We start from the raw sequence: 14,336 nt of genomic DNA, 5'->3' as shown, positions 1-14,336 counted from the left end.
TTTCATACCTTAAAATTCAAAGAGCTTCATAAATATCTGCTTACTGTCTACTAATGTTGCACCCCTAAAAACCCGTCTGGATGTTGGTACCAGTGCAAACTTTGCAAGTCATTGACAGAAACCACCATATTATCTATAGATGCTGAAATTTTACACTACTCACTCAGAGCAAAGTTCTGTCAAAAAATGTCTAAAACAAAGTAACTTTTGTTAGGACTAATTAAAAAGTAACAAAATTTGAACAATTTTGTTCTGGTCATAAATATACAGAGAGAAAATGTATGTTGATAAGACAGTATATAAGGCACATAACAGTCTTTGAGAATACAGAAGATTCAGCCAACTTAAATTAATGGTTCTTTCCCTTGTTTAGTCCATAAAACTGTATAGTTACACAAATGTTGTGTTGCAGATACATCTTCCAAGCAATCCTTTAGTTTATCAAAACACCAGTACAACAAACTCTTCTTCAAGACCGTCCACCCAAAAATGTAAATTATTCATTGAACAAAGTTTCTATTAAAATACACTTGGAAATTGACTAAAAATATGTTTTCTTCTTTAAAGAAACTTTCAAAGAGTCATCAGAAGAGATTTGTGAGTGTTGTCTGTGGAGGGCTTCGAGATTCGTGTACGTCCAAGCTGCCAGGCACCGAAGTCAGTACGGAGGTCACAGTTGGCATGGTGGGGTTAGTTAAGTCCGTTAATGTGGTTGGGGTAGTGGAGGGACTCATTGAGGCATTTGAGATTTCAGAGGCTGGTCCTGATGGAGTCCCGGCTTGAAGAGTAGAATCCGATGTTTTATCCACACCGTTATTTTCTTGCCGCAGAAGGTTCCTTCTGAATTTGGCTCGTGCATTTTGAAACCATACCTAAAATAAGAAGAAGAATATTTAGACCTCGGCAAAGAATTTGACTACACTCTACAGTACCATTATCAGTACCCATAAGATTCATATGACAATTAATAAAATATCTACCTGTAGTCGGAATTAATTTGACTCTTGTGTAGCTTCTACCTTCATTATGGGCCAATAAAGATGGTCCAAACTTCTAATTTAACTTTTTTTTTCAACTGCCCATTGTATTGTATTTGTATACACTATGAGTTTCAAATACTGGTATTTTATACATGTTTTATATATACCTGTAAAACTCTTTTGGTTAAGCCTGTCTTCTGTGCTAGTTGCTTTAAGTCCTTGGCATCTGGATTGTGGTTAATAGCAAAGTAAGATTTCATTGTCCGCAGCTGATGGTGTTTGAAAGAGGTCCTCATGCGTTTGGTTTTCTGGTTAGGGGTGTACTGTTGGTCTCTGTCCATGTGGTCTCCATCATTTTCATTGCAGCTTAGAGCTAGCAAGAAACAAGAGAGGGGATGTTATTAACTGCAGTAACAACACAATACTGTGGTTCGCTTACAATTGATTTTACCAATAATGTGAACTGGACTAAATAAACCGTGCAACGATATGTCTAAATATGGAAACTTTTTGAAAATTTTGGTTGGTTACTTTTCGGCATACGCTTCAGTTCAGCCACCTGTGGCACATTAAGAATAAATATCATGTGACCATAGTAATCATCGTAGCTATGCCAGTACACATCCAGGGAGAACTAAAAACCATAACAGAGGAAAATCGAGAACAATACAACGTCTTGGACTCCTGCTTTAAAACACCTTTGATGGATAATGAAAGATTAACTTCATTCATTAAAGTTATCACCAGACAGCCATCAGACTATCTTTGCCAAGGCATGGACCCATTTTGTGAAAGGCCCAAATGGGTTATAATTAAAAAGACCTTCAGGAATGTAAGCTACACAAAAAACATGACCTGAGCAGTGTTAGCCCAACTTTTTGCACTCTACTTTAAAAAGGACCTGTCACCACAAAATGAAGTGCCATATAGAGACAGCATGTTATAGAGCAGGAGGAGCTGAGCAGATTGATATTTATTTCTGGGCAAAGACTCAGTAAATCTTGCAATTTATACATTTTAAGATAATTTCTCCTTTTTCTATACTTAAGACCACCCCTGTGTGACTCACAGTGATCTCTGTATAAACACACAGAGAACGCTAGCAATCATTAACACCTCCTCCGTGTACAACTGAAGTCAGAAAAAAACAAGTTTTACTAAGTCTTTACTCACAAAATTATATACTGTATCAATCTGCTCAGTTGGATTCGGCCTGCAGATTGCACTGCATTTAGTGGTGACAGGTCCTCTTTAAAGAACATCTGTCAGCATGATCAACTCTATTAAATCATACATATTACCTGGTAGGGTTGCTCATGCTAAGTGAAATGATACCCTTCTTTTTTTTATCTAGACTTAATAACTGCAGCGATATATATCAGTTTTCATATTCATGCTAATTACCTATTTGGAGCACCAAGGGACTAGATGTAGCACTTGGAGCACCGCACAATGCCCCCGTGCTCCGTTCACTCCCCTTCCCCTTTGATTGAAAAGGCTAGATCTCTCATCTCTGTGTTTTTGAGTCTGCGCCGAGATGGCTCAGTAACTCAGTGCTTGAGCATGGGATCAAATACTGCTTCGTCAGCTTGGGAAGCAGCAGAAGATCCATTGTGCAAGAGGCAAGTCAGCTCAGTTACTAGGCGTCTGTGCAGTGGATCTGGTGAGCTCAGAAAGCAGCGCTCATCAGATCCACTGCACAGGCACAGCGTCACTGAGCTGACTCAGCACTGGGAAATCTGCATCTGTGCAAGTGCTGAGTCACTGGGCCAACTCGGAGCATGTGCGAGAACAGAGGTTTAGACAAGAAGCGCTCTTGCAGTGCTCCAAGTGCTACAGCCAGCTCTGTGGTGCTCCAAATAGGTTATTAGCATACGTTTAAAGTCATATATCGCTGCAGCTATTGGGCCTATATACAAAAAGAAGGTATTATTTTACTCAGCATGATCAACCCTACTAAGCATTATGGCTGATTTATTGGGGTTGACCATGCTGACAGATGCTCTTTAAGCCAAGCATCTGAATATGACCAGACACTATTGAGAACCTTTCTGCAACTTGTTTCTATAAACATTTACAATATGTTTTTATTCTCGGTCCATTGTTTTGTTTGTGCGTTTTTTTATAGGATTTTTTTTGTTATGATTCATGAATCAATTTTCCACTTATTTCCCCCATATATGTAAAATTAGGTACACTATTTGAAGGGAAGATTCAATTTAGAATTTTTTTTAGGTTCTGTCTTTTCTTAATGTTGTCCCATGCTGCTGATCTTTTATTGACTGTGTTTCCAAAAAATTGCCCTATAGACCATAGTACTATGACCACTAAAATAAACAATCATTTATCTTCTACCAGGCCAGGCTCACATCATATAAGCCAGGAAAGTAGTGCAGTGTGTAGTACTATTTTTCCAATAAAATGATGGACAGCTTCCCCCTCACCTACTGTGTCCTTCTCCCATACCATGTAGATTGTAAGCCCTCGCGGGCAGGGCCCTCTCTCCTTCTGTACCAGTTTGTAACTCGTCTTGTTTATGCTGAGTGCAGTTGTCTGTATTATGTATGTGCACCGCTTCTCATATGTACAGCGCTATGGAATGAATGGCGCTTTAATAATAAATAATAATAATAATAACATGGTGGAAATAAATAAAATAAATAGATGGAAATTCACTAGATACCATTATAAGTCAATAGAGTCCATTGGGCGCCATTGTTGGAAGTCATACATCAAATCCCCCTCTTTATCGTTTTCGGTTTTTATGATGGAACGGAAAACCGGAAATGACTAGCACAGGACACAGGAGTCCTTTGTGAGCTACACAGATTTAAGCCTCATTCACACGTCAGTGTTTTGGTCAGTGATATCCATCAGTCATTGTGAGCCAAAACCAGGACTGGAGCCTCCACAGACATAAGGTATAAGGGAAAGATCTGCACCTGTTCTGTGTTTAGAGCCGCGCCTGTTATTAGACTACTATCAATTAATTGATGGAAATATTATCATATATTTTACGATATGAAACTGTCTACCAATAGATAGATAGCTATAACAAAGATAAAATGTATAGGGAAAGATAGAGACTGAAAAATAGATAGACAGATAGATAGACAGATAGATAGACAGATAGATAGAACAAAGACAGAATCAATAGAGGAAGATACAGACAGCAGATGGATAGATAGAACAAAGCATCCAGCGCCAGTTCTAAATGTTCTTCCTTGCTGTCTTACACTTAGACCATTTTCTACGCCTTTCGGACGGTCCTCTTCCACGCCAACTTTTTTAGATCTGGCGTGAGCGGGGAGAAATCGCAGATATCGGCGCAATTAACTGTTGTGCTGCCATTTGCACCTTTAATACGCCAAATTTAGGTGTATTTCAGTATAATAAATGAGAAAGAAAGAAGAATGTATAAGCAGAGAAAGATAGATGATAGATTAGATAGAGAAACAGATAGAGAGATAGACCGTTCTCTGATATACAATATTATACACATACATAATACTATCACTGCAGATTTCTAGCTCGGTATCTAGGACGCCGGACTTGTAAGATCCGTACATCATTATCATTTCTTGGAGCGACGAATCTCATTGTTTTTTGAATTATGCAAAAGAAATGGGGCCACGTCATTCCTGCAGCGGTAACACCAGCAGAGACTGGGAACGCTGCATACTTTAGAAGGAGCAGTTTCACATTGTAAAAAGATCCTATAGTGTGATATGTAAATGCCAGTGGCGTAGCTCTCCGGCATAATGCAGAATAATGCTCTAATTCTGTACGCCGCTGCCAAAAGCGTTTTCTGTTAGTCAGGATCAATATGCCAAATCAGGCAAGTGATGCGGCGTTTACCGTGTGTAAACGCACCCATAGATTAAAGTCAAAATGGATGCGGCTGGTTAGCAAGATTACAGGATGCACGTTATTGCTGAACATCCTACCGTTTCCTCACCGGTGCTGGGGAATGCTGGGAATATGATCGCTTGCAATAAGGTGGCATCTATTCATGAAGTGTAGATGTAGTAGAGCTCAATTTGTACTTGATGTGGGTATTACATCTAGGAATACTATATAATATTACAGTTAGTCACACTTGAGTTGTTAATCCCGGTATTGAGATCCGGCAGAGGATCTCAATACCAGAATTAAACCGTTTTGATTTTGCACATCAGGATGCATCCGTTAGAATGCGTTTGTGTGAAATCAAAATGGAAGAAAACAGATCCGTCACTGAATACATTGAATTTTAGGCTCCTAAAAAAAAAATGGATCCGTCACCATTGACTTACATTGTTTTCAGTGATGGATCCGTTTTTTATGTTTTTTATGACCGGACACAAAACCACAGCTTGCAGCGGTTTTGTGTCCGGTCAGAAAATGGAATACTGAGGGAACAGAAGACATCCTGATGCATCCTGAAGATCTCTTTCCATTCAGAATGTGTAGGGACTAAACGGAAACATTTTTTTCCGGTATTGTGATCCGGCAGAGGAAAACAACAACGCAAATGTGAAAGTAGCCTAAATTACAAACTAAGCTCCGCATATCAAACTGATGCAGTCAGGCTGAAACAGAATAGATCATGAGGTCACAGCCATCCACGTAGAGCATACTTAAGAAAAGTGTCAGATAAACTAGCCTTGTTGCCCATAACAGCCAATCAGAGCTTGGATTTTTTTTTCCTTAAAGGGGTTGTCCAGAATTAGAAAAAGATGGCTTCTCTTTCAACCTGTCCACAAGTTGTGTTTTACAGCTCAGCCCCATGTACTTTAATGGAGCTGCAATACCAGACCCATGGACAGGATTGGTGCTGTTTTCGGAATAAGTCTAGGTCTACACGACGACATTTGTCGCGTGACATTTTGTTGCACCAATGTCGAGCGACAATTTTTATAATGGCAGTCTATGGTGTTGCACTGCAACATGCGACATGCTTGAAATGCAACACGAAAGTCGCAGAAAGATGCATCTCAAATGGATTTTCTGCGACTGTCGCAGTCGCAGCATGTGGCAGTGCGACACCATAGACTACCATTATAAAAATTGTCGCGCGACATTGGTGCAACAAAATGTTGAGCGACAAATATTATTGTGTAGACCTAGCCTAAAGCAGCTACATTTTTCTATCCTGGACAACCCGTTTAGGCTGCTTTGGAAGAATGAAAGTTAAAATCACAATTTTGTAAGAAATTTCATCTGAATCCAAATATTTTATTTTGGCGCATTTTGGGTAGAGAGAGAAAGAGAGGGAAGAAATAAATAAAAAAGTTTCAAAAGTGAGAGATGACTTTTTTTCACAAATTTTCAGACCAATAGGAGCACTTTCAATTTGTGATTTGAATCAAATTGGTCAACCATTTCAGCCTAATTCTGAATCTAATTTGGAGCGATTTGCTCATCTCTAGTGACTACATACTGGTTCTGCTGACCCTAAACAGGCAAGGCCTTACTAAAGGAATCCGAGAATGAGTTAAAAATCAAGACCGACCAAGTAGAACATCTTTACACCCACTGATCTAAGACAAGGTCATAATTAGAGATGAGCGAATTTCTTAAAAGTTCGATTCGGCTGATTCGGCTGATTCGGCGAATTTCACAAAAAAATTTGCTTTGTGACGAATTACTTAGTCACGGAGCGCATTTTTTTGTAAGTAGCGGGTGCAATGACAGGGAACTGCAATAGCGCTACCCCCATCATTGCACCCCTCAGATGTCGCGTTCATACATGATCGAGGCATCTGAGTGTAAAATTAACAATAAAAAAATAAATCAAACTTACTGCCTCCATTTGCTTGCGACAGGCCGTCCGCCACCATCTTGCTTGAAGATCTCGGCCAAAATCCTGTGCGGCGAGAGATTACGTCATCACGCCCGCTGGTGTGGTGACGTATGATGTCATCACGCCAGCCAGTGTAATGATGTAATCTCGCGCCGGACGGGATTTCGGACGAGATTTTTTAAGTAAGATGGAGGCTGATGGCGGCCCGTCGCGAGCAAATGGAGGAGATAAGTTTGAATTTTTTGGTTTTTTATACTATTTCAGGTTAAATCGATTCGCTGACACGAAGCACGAGGAAATTCAGCTTCTAAGCGAATTGAATATATTCTGAAATTCGGATCGAATTTCACTTTGTCGGATTCGATTCCCTCATCTCTAGTCATAATGATGAGGCAAACCCAACACTTTTGTAGGTATTGTATAGTTCCTCAATTTCTCCTCTCCCCAATTTTAGATTTTTTTAAATACAGACATTGCATTGCTACAGTAGATTTATGAAAATGTATAATAGAAAAATTAACTTTGTTGCCCATCGTGACCAAACACAGTGCAGCTTTCAATGTCCAAGAGCACAATATGGCTTGAAAGCTTTGCTGTGATTGACTAATTTTATTTTAGACAGTTTAATAAATGTCCCCCATTAAGTCCCCAATGTTTTTACAGGGGTTTATGTGATTTGAAAAAGGGTCTGCTTTTTTCCATCTACAGCTCCTGTCTTTTCCATGGACTGAGCTTTCACTCAAATGGGTCGGAGCAGCAGTACCAGACCTGGACCAGGGTTGCCCTGTTTCTTGGAGACAAAAGCCCTTTATCGGGACTACAGGGGGCTGTAAATAAAATAAAAAAAAACGTTTGTGGCTAGCTCACCCTTCCTGTGCTACATGGACTCCACTTGTAAAAGTGAAAAACTAAAACAGAAAATAGTCCAGCATCTCAGAATCCATAATTCCAGAAAATAAGTGGGTGCACTGGGTTACTCATTCCATGACTAAGGATGCAAGAGCGGTCCGAAACGTGTAGGAACTGTTTGGATCTTTTTGCAACCAATTGTTATGTATGGATTTTCTGGAATAAAGCCCCAATTAATGGAATCTGAGATGCTGGACTATTTTCTATTTTACAGGGTCTGCCATTTTTTTTAATCCATTTTAATATCTTATATTAGGGAAATAGAGCTGGTTCCCTGTTCAGAATTCTCATCTCTTGATCAGAATATTATCTTTCACTCTGGAGCACCAGTCCTGTTCTTCATTATACAGTTAGTCCATTGTTTCAAATGGAAAATGTGTAATGCTTCATTTTACCTGTAGTGGCACTGGAGGGCAAAATGACACATTAGGTAGTTGTTAGTCAAACTCTTGTTCAGCCAATAGCTAGCTTTCTTAACCCCCTACAAACAGATGCTCTCCTGGCTTACCTGAACATGCTTATGTTCTGAAAGTGGAGAGGGGAGAAAGCCTCTGGCAAAAATCTATCTCTACTAGAACAATGGATGGGGCAGTTGAAATTTAACTGCCCAATACTTATCTCTCCTGACATCTGTCATCAGCATAGCTGTATAGTTGTCAACAGTCCATGATTCGTAAGGGACTACCCCTAACTTTCTGGGACAGTACCTGTAATTCTGGCTTTTCCGGGCCAAAAATGGGTGGGGCTTAGTTAAACTTCACCCATAAATTGTAGGGATTGCACAGTTTGAGGTTGCTCCTGGGGTGAAGTCTATTTGTCCCAAATACCTTCAACACCCTGCCAATCAGCTATTTGAAGAGGTCTCTTCCTAGGCCAGAGACCTCACGTTCATCTGTCACATGGCGTAGGCACAGTTAGGTTCCATTCAAGTGAATAGGGATAACCTGAAAAACTACGTTAAGGGCGCTATCCAAGGGATGGCACCAGAGCACCCTGCCGCCTCTTTAAACAGCTGATCCGTGGGGGTGCCAGGAGTCAGACACCCTCCAATCTTATATTGATGACCTATCCTGAGGATTGGTCATCAATATTAAAACTCCTTTAAGAAGAAAGCAGTAATACAAAATGAGAACGAAAGTGAAGAAGACAAATGCTGACGATGTTATTAGTAATTATCATTGGAAATGCTGCTGGTAGGGTATTCCTAGCTGAAGAAGAAAGCACCATTTGCTTGAAGGTATGCCATTTGATAGGTTGCCAGACAGTTTAGCAGCTGGCAATTGTCCATGGAACTCTGTACTTAACTCATTAACCGCCGTACAATATCTCATCACTTCACACTACACAGAGTACAAAGAAACAACCACATACACTACCTAAGCTTGTAGCAGCTCTTCTCCATCACAGATGATCTTTGAGGAGGCTCCTATTACTAATGTCACGGTTGGAATTTTCTTTGTGGTCTAAGACAAACGCTTTCAAAAATATTATCGGCAAAAAAACATTTCCCGCTTCCCCCCCGGCCCAAGCTATATTCCCTTTTATTATTATTTTATGATTGTTTTTAAAGAACGCTTAGAACACGGAGCCTAAGAAAACAATGTGGAAACCAAAGAATATGTGGTTTAAAAACTGGTTTCAATTTTCAGCAGTTCTTTGGGTCTGGCTTCAAAAAAAAAAAAATCTATTGCTTTCAAAAATAAAGCTAGCTTTAGCCGCAGCCAAAACTAACTGACTTGTCTCCAAAGGACAGCAAAACTTGTTATTGTAATAGTGACACATGAAATCTGTTGATTGCTTGCAAAGTACTCTGGCACTGGCCTACGCCAAATTATTTTCATTTCGCAATGCAGAGGGAAGGGTGTTCACTCCCCAACTATTCTGCGGAATAAACTCCAAAAAATCTGCTGCTTTAACGGATGATTTTTGTTATGTCAAATAGAGCAAGAAAGAAGGGTCAATAAACGCTGCAGTCACACGTAAAAATAAAAAATAAAAATTGAGCAAAGTATTATTTTAAACTCTGCTACATCTGTACGACACGTTGTTATTAGAACTTATATATTATTATAATTTTTGTGCATGACATTTTATTATCAGAGATGTTAATTTAAAGCTCTTGGGCCCTAAAACAAAATCAGTAAAGGACCCCAAACTATTAGGCATCATTTATAGTCTTCCTATAGGTAGTAGAGGTATTTGTTGGGCCGCTCAGGCTCCAGTTGCGTCCCTAATACTTTGATACTGTTTCTCAGTTTTTTTTGTATATGGGTACTGTATATCTGAAAAGGACATTGTTAAATCTGAATTATTACGAATTATAAGCAGGTAAATACACATACAGCCCCTGTTAAGACTCTATTAGGGCTCATTCAGATGGGCGTATGCATTCCGCATTTTGTGGACCGCACATGGGCGACACTATGATAGAAATGACAATTCTTGTCTATCTTTCTTGCAAAGCCGAGGAATGGAACTACGGTTGCGGACAGCACACGGTGTTGAAACAAATGGGTCCGCACACGTTCTGCAATTTTGTGGAACGGATGCGAACCCATTCATATGGTCATCTGAATTACCCCTTAGACTGCAATTTTCGGTAAAAAAAATATAAATAAATTCACAGCTAAGACAATTGCCTGTCAGAGGGAATGTAGAAGTGAGTGGTATATATTTAAGTAATATTGTTCACAGAGTACCACCCAAATCTAAAACTGAGCCTTTAATACATTCATTAAAACAACCCCACAAACAAATAAACAAGTACAAAAAACAAATAATGATAGATACGATAGGGACAAGGTAGTCCTAAATCCTCCAAGATGCTGGAAGGGGCTGTTCTTTAGGTAGGGTAATAGCAATCAATTAGGGACCTTTCCCTGGTGCTCACCCTGTGCTCTATATATCCCTGCCTAAAGAACGGAATGGCCGCCCCGGTAGGGGCGATCCCATATTCAGGAACCTCCTGTATGCCCTAGGATGGCCCTGAAGACAGGAGACACAGGCAAAACCTTGACAGTGTGCCCAACGCGTATATTCAGTGGCCTATTCTAGATACATAAAATAATAAATGCTGAATACATAATGTTGTTCTGAGATGTACAGATATGCAATAAAAAATACTCAAAATATATAGCAATAATCCAGTGGATGCCAAGTACACTGTTCACCAGTTTAGGTTCTTTGCCGCGGGCACCTAAGCCATCAAGGTTGACAGCACATAGCTTTCGGCCCCTTAATCCCAATGTGCAATTTTCGGACCAATTTTCAGGAACCAGTATTCATAGAAACGCGTATTCCCGATAATTGGTCTGTATAATCGAGCATCTGATAAGCCTATGAACGAAAAAACGGCGGCTGATGGGCATCTTTCATCAGGATTAAAGATGCCTGATTATCGGCAGCACATCCTCCAGTATAATCAGGCATGTGCTGCCGATAAAGTTAACTGAGGTAGCAATCGTTCCTCCCACAAAGTTTGCATCGACCTGTGTAATCAGACCAGTGCAAACGAGCTCCGATAGATGTGTTCATCCATCGGCGCTCGCACTGGAAGACCATCGGGCAGTGTAATAGGCCCTTTAGAGGTAGTCGTGGTCCATGTTGTAGGGGAAACACTTTTTACTTGTTTACTATGCAAATTGACTCAAACCAGAGACACCCACCTGTAGATAGTACTGTTTTTGTTTTTTTTGCCCTTCTTCTGTATGAAGCAGGGTACTGTTTGGCTGGATTGGATACCTTGGGGATATTTCATACGAACCTTTTCAAACTCAACAAACAATTTTTTTAATTGACCGCACATGGATGAAGCCCATGTGACATCCATTTTTTATTGCAAACAAATTCCCTTGAAGTGTAAATGTTGCATGTTGCGGTTTTCTGTGCACTGATCGATGGTCTGTGCATGCCTGAATTGGCCCATTTACTATAGTGTATCCATGTTCAGTCCATTCTACACTCAGGCAGCACATGGGTGAATTAGCCCTTAGATGCACGTTCAGGGGGGACATTATTCATTGAAGAGGCAAAGTAATGTCTTATTTTTCAGACAATGCCCCATGGGAAAAATATTCAAATTAACTTATACTATCCACACCAAAGATACCCATGCAGTGTTTAGGGGTTGTTGCCCCTCATCAGTACAGAGCAGGGTACTAGTTTGCTAGGTGAGATGTCTTAGATGCAACTCCTCTAGATACTTCTTTACAACAACAATACTTTATTACTGAAGATAGAAATTAAAAACAGAAGAGACAAATGACATCAAGTATAATTAGCAGAGCTGAATTGTTATATGTAGAAGAGTATACTTAGCAGAGCTGAATTGTTATATGTAGAAGAGTATACTTAGCAGAGCTGAATTGATATATGTAGAAGAGTATACTTAGCAGAGCTGAATTGATATATGTAGAAGAGTATACTTAGCAGAGCTGAATTGTTATATGTAGAAGAGTATACTTAGCAGAGCTGAATTGTTATATGTAGAAGAGTATACTTAGCAGAGCTGAATTGTTATATGTAGAAGAGTATACTTAGCAGAGCTGAATTGTTATATGTAGAAGAGTATACTTAGCAGAGCTGAATTGTTATATGTAGAATAGTATACTTAGCAGAGCTGAATTGTTATATGTGGAAGAGTATACTTAGCAGAGCTGAATTGTTATATGTAGAAGAGTATACTTAGCAGAGCTGAATTGTTATATTTATAAAAGTATGCTTAGCAGAGCTGAATTGTTATATGCAGAAGAGTATACTTAGCAGAGCTGAATTGTTATATGTAGAAGAGTATACTTAGCAGAGTTGAATTGTTATATTTATAAAAGTATGCTTAGCAGAGCTGAATTGTTATATTTATAAAAGTATGCTTAGCAGAGCTGAATTGTTATTTGTAGAAGAGTATACTTAGCAGAGCTGAATTGTTATATGTAGAAGAGTATACTTAGCAGAGTTGAATTGTTATATTTATAAAAGTATGCTTAGCAGAGCTGAATTGTTATATGTAGAAGAGTATACTTAGCAGAGCTGAATTGTTATATGTAGCAGAATTTGTCACCCTTGGCTATCGCAATATGTTATGATCATAGTGCTTTGCTGTCCGCAAAACACAGACACCAGCCGCACATGGCTGCCACTATCATAGAAAATGTCTATTCTTGTTTGCAATTGTCTACAAGAATAGGACATGCTCTATATTCTTTGTGGGGGCCCCAGAACGAAACTACGGATGCGGACAGCCCACGGTGTGCTGTCCGCATGTTTTGCGGCCCCATTCAAATGAATAGCTCCGTACCTGTTCCGCAATTTTGCGGACTCATTTATACGGTCGTGTGAATGAGCCATTAATATGATTAAAGATAAACCTACTATATTAGGTATTAACTTTACCTCAGTGCACAGATGCAGCCCCAAGAATAAACACAGTGAACTCTGCTACATCTGTTTGGTTACCATTGACTACAAAAAAAAAAGCCAGGCAATGGAATGCATTTTACACTACATCTACTCGGTCAGTGAGGTATATGGGGCCTAGGGATATAGACCGCTCTTATACAGCAAAGAGTTAAGATTCCTTTCATCCCTATTTGGATATTTGGTAGGGAATTACTCTACAGAAAGAATAAGTCCAGCACTTGTAATACAATGGGGCGCATTGTGCAGCAGACTGGGTTTATCCCTCTTGTCTGAGTGTGTTGAATCTCTTGAAGGACTGCAATAGGGTAAATCTCTTTGGGAAACAAGCTAACATTTCTATGACAAACCATTGGCGGTTGCAGAAGTAGTGGAGCTGAATTTGTCATTTCAATCTGTTTAGCTCCAGCTCTATTGAAAATCACTGATAGCACACCAAGACATCATGATAAGTTGTGCCAAATGCAAACAGCATTGATACCTCAACATAATGAGCTCTGCTGTATTGGCAAATTCAGGATCACTTCATCTTCACTTTATGTGATGAAGTGAATTATTCGTTTTAGCTTTTCCTTCAGGTACAACACTATATTTAATACAACACAAAGTCTCAGTAGACAAGTGCATAAAGGACATGTAATCTTGTATAGCAAATGTTATATAACATGTACAGATGTACTGAGTTGGTGTTATCTATAGTCTTATATAGGACTGCAAGTAGTAGTTTGTATTAGAACAGTATACAAAAAGAGTCAATATGACAAACCCAACCCTTCTACATCCATATTATATAATGTCCTATAATGATAGAGATATGAACTGTATACATCATTGGTGTCAGCGACGTTTGGGCAGCCGAGTCTCTGTTTTTCCAGCAATGTTCGGCTTATATAAGAGCGTGATGCGTGGTTTAGTTTTATGGTGCAACAGGAGGAGATATTTAACACACGTAAAGCAAATCAAACCTAAATACAAGTGAAACAGGCGTGCAAGAAGTGACAGAAGTGCATTTCAAGGATGGACTTCCCAGGGTTTATACAAATCCAAAGTTCTTCATTGTAACCTGGAATGTATGGGACAGATCAGAATCCATCATATCTATAGGCTCTGCCTGCTTATATACAGGAGGTGACAGGGCTGACATGCTCTATGTGAGAGATCAGTACATATGTCATGTAGTAGAGCTCAACGTGATGTCATAGTGTGATGTCATAGTTCAGAGCAACATGTGCATTCAGTTTCCATGTTGC

At 39.5% G+C, this 14,336-nt stretch overlaps 1 protein-coding gene across 2 annotated transcripts in view; it reads right to left on the bottom strand.

Moving 5' to 3' along the window:
• Positions 1-507: 507 nt before the first annotated feature.
• LHX2 (LIM homeobox 2) overlaps positions 508-14,336 on the bottom strand; it is a 28,331-nt gene continuing 14,502 nt past the window's right edge. Inside the window, exons 4-5 of one of the 2 annotated variants that reach the window (XM_044268475.1) lie at positions 1,148-1,346; positions 508-872 (exon numbers count right to left, since the gene is read on the bottom strand). In XM_044268475.1, coding sequence (XP_044124410.1) covers positions 585-872; positions 1,148-1,346 — 487 coding nt within the window. In that variant the 3' untranslated portion in view covers positions 508-584. Of the gene's footprint in view, positions 873-1,147; positions 1,354-14,336 lie in introns of both variants that reach the window. The other variant, XM_044268474.1, reaches the window with a different exon arrangement.

Source organism: Bufo gargarizans, chromosome 9, assembly GCF_014858855.1.
Source record: "Bufo gargarizans isolate SCDJY-AF-19 chromosome 9, ASM1485885v1, whole genome shotgun sequence".
Taxonomy (NCBI): domain Eukaryota; kingdom Metazoa; phylum Chordata; class Amphibia; order Anura; family Bufonidae; genus Bufo; species Bufo gargarizans.
Note: the sequence above shows the minus strand (reverse complement) of the source record. Positions and strands in the feature narration are given on the sequence as shown.